Source organism: Musca domestica, unplaced genomic scaffold, assembly GCF_030504385.1.
Source record: "Musca domestica strain aabys unplaced genomic scaffold, Musca_domestica.polishedcontigs.V.1.1 4, whole genome shotgun sequence".
NCBI lineage: Eukaryota > Metazoa > Arthropoda > Insecta > Diptera > Muscidae > Musca > Musca domestica.
Genome location: NW_026712328.1, coordinates 18456959 through 18462033, shown reverse-complemented (window position 1 = coordinate 18462033; position 5075 = coordinate 18456959). Strand labels below are relative to the sequence as shown.

The 5075-nt window shown below is 32.6% G+C and overlaps 1 protein-coding gene across 1 annotated transcript; it reads right to left on the bottom strand.

Moving 5' to 3' along the window:
* Window positions 1–370: 370 nt before the first annotated feature.
* On the bottom strand, window positions 371–4170 carry LOC101890664 (circadian clock-controlled protein daywake). The gene is made up of 5 exons (XM_005184751.4): window positions 3841–4170; window positions 3683–3775; window positions 1012–1162; window positions 820–953; window positions 371–748 (listed from the first exon to the last, which is right to left on the bottom strand). Exons 1-5 carry the CDS (start codon window positions 3929–3931, stop codon window positions 432–434), a joined length of 786 nt encoding a protein of 261 aa, XP_005184808.1. The 5' UTR covers window positions 3932–4170; the 3' UTR covers window positions 371–431.
* Between the last annotated feature and the right edge of the window lie 905 nt (window positions 4171–5075).

The window sequence follows — 5075 nt, the reverse complement described above, 5'->3', positions numbered from 1 at the left end:
CTAAATTTCATTCAAATGTGGCGCACAAAGCGTGTGTCCATAAATTACAAACGAACATACAAACTTTTATAGATATAGAAGATGTTCAGATACAGGAGATAGAATCCATTATTAACTCTAAATACCAAATTTTAAGCAATTCCGTTAGAATCTGAAAGTCACCAAAATAACGAATATGGGAAGTTACAATTATACGGGGGCTATAGGATTGATGATTATTTCGATGAGTTACAAGCGGAATGACAAACTTAATATACTCTCCATACAAATTAAAAACCCGTTTCCTCAAGTTCCATATTAATACCAATTTGAACTTAAACTTTTTTTCAACTACTTAAGCTATAGAAAAAGTATTGTTTTTTTTTTTTTTTGTAATAATTTCTATATCTTTTATTTCTTACAGAACATATTTATATCGCATTTTTCATCTCTTATAGACTATCAATGTCTTCAATAAAATAGTTCGCCGGTATGTAAGCGAAGGCCTTTGGAAGACGATCCTTCACAACTGCTTCTATAGCTGCACTTATACCGGGACGTACGGCTTCATAAAATGAACGCCAACTTTGATTAAGAAAATCATTTACCGAACTTTCGAGTTCTTTTTGGCCATTGAAGAGATTATCCAAATGTATGTGGAGATCCCCAACTTCTTTGATGTTCAAATTAAGCTTTTCAATGTCACCAAATTTGAGGCCGTCGCTCTCACGCAGTTTGAGTTGAACTTTGAGATGAATCACCATATTACCTAAATTGTAAGAATTAGTTTTGTAAATGAATTAAATAAATCTTTATTTTAAAAATTTTAATCAAACTTACTTGCATTTAAATCTAGTTTACCGTTTCCATCCAAAGTCAAATGGCGAGTTTTACCTTTTATGCTGTAATCTGACTGAAGTTTTAAATTGGGTACAACTAAAACAATAGTTGCGCTCAACTTCTTTGGATCGAAACTGTAAGACGGAATTAAAAGTTATTGATTTTGTAATGAATTTTGAAATAATTGCTTACCTTGTTTCTGTTGCTTTTACATCGCCCAAACCGTTGATATCTACCTCTTGTAAATGAATGTGCAAATCGATTGGAGGTTGGTTGTGATGGAACTTAATTTTTTTGATATGTAGAGGATCCAATGTGCCGAACGATTTTAAACCGGGAATACCTTGAGAAACACATTAAAGTTGTCGTAAAAATTTTAAACGCAACAATAATTCAATGGAATACTCAATTTAATCTATTGTATTGTGCTAATATGTACAAACGTCTATACATTAATGTATAATAGTTATTTGATCAACCTGTTATATAAAAAATGTTTCAATCTTAAAAGCTATCTACTGAGAAGCTGTAAAGTTCGCCTGTGCATAATTTTCCATGGTCTCTGACGATTTAATCCACGTATTTATACCCCAAAACACTATGTGTTGGGGTATTATAAGTTTGATTGGGCCAAAAATTATGTAACACCTCAAAATATTGGCTTCCCAAATAGGAAAGTATATATGGATCTTCCTATCTCGTCGAGCTGAGTCAATCAATCCGTCCGTCCCTCTGTCCATGTTAATTTGTAATCACTCTACAGGTGGTCGCAATTATGTCTCGATCTTCACGAAATGTATAATGAAGAATAGAAGCATATTGCTGTTGCTCTACAAGCAATTATAGACCAATCGACGCGGAATATTGCATGGGGCTAGAGCTTAGGGCTGGGCAGAAGCCTTTCAATTTTGAAAGCCATCGGGTAATATTCGGTGGGTAAAATAGACCATAACATTTGTGTTAAGTAAAAGTCAAATTTTCCATTTCCGCGAATATTTTTAATCCCGACGAAATCACAAATAGACGAAAAGGCTAATCCATAAGGCTGACCGTTATGTAGATGCCGATAGTAAATAATCGGATATATATAGCGAAAATTTTACAATGTGTTTTCTAGCTAACATCCCTTTAGCTAGAATGCTTATATCTCAAGAATGGCTGGACCGATTGTGAATTCAGAATGCTCTCTTGACATAAAAGTATAAAATCTAAAAAAATCGCATAAAGAGATGACAATAATGATGTTAATATAGATTTTGTAGTATTTTGTGACATATTTTTATTTTTTCATATTTTTATCGCATGCGATTTTTCAATTTGACTTACAATATTGAAGTGTATATTTTGTAATATTTTGTCACCTTACAACACAGGTTGGGTTTATTGCATACAGATTGCAATTATCGTCCGATCCTCACGAAAATTTTCACAAGGGTAGAGTTAGACTCAGAAGGCCTAGGCCTATTGTTTTCAATGATGTCCCGAATATATTTAGGGGTTAAAATGGACCAACAACAAATAATGACCCTGATTTTGCAGCCGTTATAAAGGTCACAAATATAAACCAAAGGACTCGAAATCTCGCATGAAGTTTGAGTTTAGGACAGCGGGTAGAATTGATCACTACTTTTGTGTGAAAAATTACCAACATTATTTACAGGCGATATCCGAAATATACAAAAGGAGAACTTCTGGTTTTTTATGCTGATTTCGTTGACGAATATAGCCAAATATCGTAGACAAGCAAATCATATACGTGAGTCAAAATTTGGAAATACAGAGTGGCTTCTTGCTTTTGGAGATGATCGCAAAATATTTAAATTAACCAAAAACGGGAATAATTTCATGATCACACAAGTGAATCCAATCGACACGCCTGAGAAGAGAGTTAAAGACAGGGAAGAATTCTAGCATTTTGGATGACCATTGGATTATATTTAGCTGTAAAATGAACTACAACAACTAACAGCACGACGGAGTACATAAATGTTGGGCAAATGTCCCTGGTCAAATTGCTAAGGGCAATATCTGGGCAGTGCTCCGTTACATAATTTTAAAAGCGAAATCTTCCAAAATGAATTTGAACATATGAGGGCTTCTAACATGTTGAAATGTTGCAGGGTATCGCATGGTCGGCCCGGCACGACTATAGCCTTTGCTTACTTGTTTCTAACAGAATTGTTTAAAACTCGGTACTTAAAGTTTGTAATTATTTTATAGCCCCATATAATGGTACATCCGGTGGTAAAATATTGTCCAAATAAGTCCACATTTTGCTCTCAATTTTAGATATTTTTATGATTTGGTATTTTATATTCACAATAGATAACAACCCCTGTATCAACTTCAAGTGTGGGCTATATTAAGTTCGAGAGTGAGCTATATCGGCCAATTCATTCGTATAGCCACCATATAACGATATACCCTCATTTTAAGCATTTTAGCCCGTCCTAAGGAATTTTGACTTTTACTAAGTCAATTTTGGTGGTGTAAAAATAGTATCAAGGTTGCTATATTTTGACTGGTTATTTTTTCAATTTTGAAGGATCTTCCGTGCTGTGCTTTCTGGGAAAAGAAATTCTCTCAGAGCGAAGTTTATACACCTTTTTTATTCAAATAATATTAAATGATTTAAATTGAAAAATGCTAAATATGACGCAAATAAGCATACCACTTAAATCATTCGCGGAAAAATTCTTCAAAAAAAAAAAAAAAAATATATATATATATTTTTTTCAATGAATTTTTGTCCGTTAATGTTAATCAAGCTAAAATTGTGTGCAATTGAGTTTGTACCTAAAGAGTTCGGTTATTATATCTTTTTTAAATTTTCCCAAAAATAATGCTGAAATAACCCACTTACCTTTCTTCCATTGTTGAAATAATCCTTGAAAGTTATTTGCCAGACAGTTGGTAAAGCTTGGGTCACTCGTTTTACATGAACTTAGAAAGGAAGCTGTAAATGCATATGGACACTTTGTGAAACCAAAATATTACCCAATTTTATTTATTCCAACTTACGTTTTTCGGTGAGAAATTTGGCACCATCTGCTAAGGATATATATATAATACAAATTACCAGGACGGAAGTTATCTTGAGTTTGAAATCCATTTATTAATATTTATTTTAATGCAAAAAAAAAAAAATTGTATTTGAGCTAAGCGACGCGAAACGTTCTATTTGATGCAGTTTTTATACTCTAATGTTGAATTTATTTCCATGAAGCTGATTATTAAAGAATTAGACTTTAGAATATGTGCGATAATTTGTATTCCAGTTTCGTAGAAAATTCATTGTACACTCGAATCTTGAAATGACGTATTGCGAAGCTGGAGTCTAATTGTATTGTGGTTTGTTTGTCAGTCGGCGATTTGATCTCGATCCCAAATTATTATAGACCAACAATAAATTATCATTACGTTTTAATATGTTATTGTTTCTGGTTTAATCTGTGGAATTATACTTGTAAGGTTGAATACATACATTTGTAACCAAAATAAATATATATTAATGGAAAAATTAAAGAAAATAACACTGTGTAACATTTTTTTACAATGCAAATATGGAATCTACTATTGAGAAATTTCCATATTTTTGTAATCAGACAACAAATTTAGACCAAAGCAGATATAAAGTCAAATTCATTGAAAGGCCTATGTGCGACGGAGGTCTGGCGCCTTCATCATCTAAAATCTATTAAATCAGTAAGCCCTCAATTATACCCCAAACCGGAGGGATCGTTGTATGGGGCTATACCGCAATAATTATCGGAGAAACGGCTTTTAACTCATCGAAAATAATAATGTCTAATTACAAAAAATCTATTGAAGGATATAGTTAAGAGCTATAATCATCAAAATACAGAATACCAGGAAGTACCGCTAGAAAATCTCAATAACAAATTTGAAACAATTTCGTGGAAAAATGTGACTTAAATCTCCAAAACTGCGAATATCTGGAGATATCGTTAGAGAGCCTGCAAGAATCTCTTATTTTTTGCATTTTTTCCCGATATCAAAAAAGGAAAATCGGTTATATCAGTAGTAAAAAGTTGTGTAAAAAACCAAAGCAAATACAAACTATTGTGCCAAATTTCTATGGGTCAAATAATGTAGAAAAACGGATATCGTTAAATCGACCTAGAATTTTATGCTGATCATGATCATATACACTTTATGAGGTCTACGACGAAAATTTAGAGGAGTTTGTAACGGTATGACAAATTTAACATACCCTCTAAACTTAAGAGTATAAA

Bases quoted from the DNA above. Each gene is read 5' to 3' on its own strand.
- LOC101890664 (XM_005184751.4), bottom strand. From the start codon at position 3,931: ATGGATTTCAAACTCAAGATAACTTCCGTCCTGGTAATTTGTATTATA. The intron at 1,163-3,682 runs GTAAGTGGGTTA...GTGTTTCTCAAG, and splicing joins ATTTCAACAATGGAAGAAAG to GTATTCCCGGTTTAAAATCG. The intron at 749-819 runs GTAAGTTTGATT...CTTACAATTTAG, and splicing joins TAAACTAGATTTAAATGCAA to GTAATATGGTGATTCATCTC.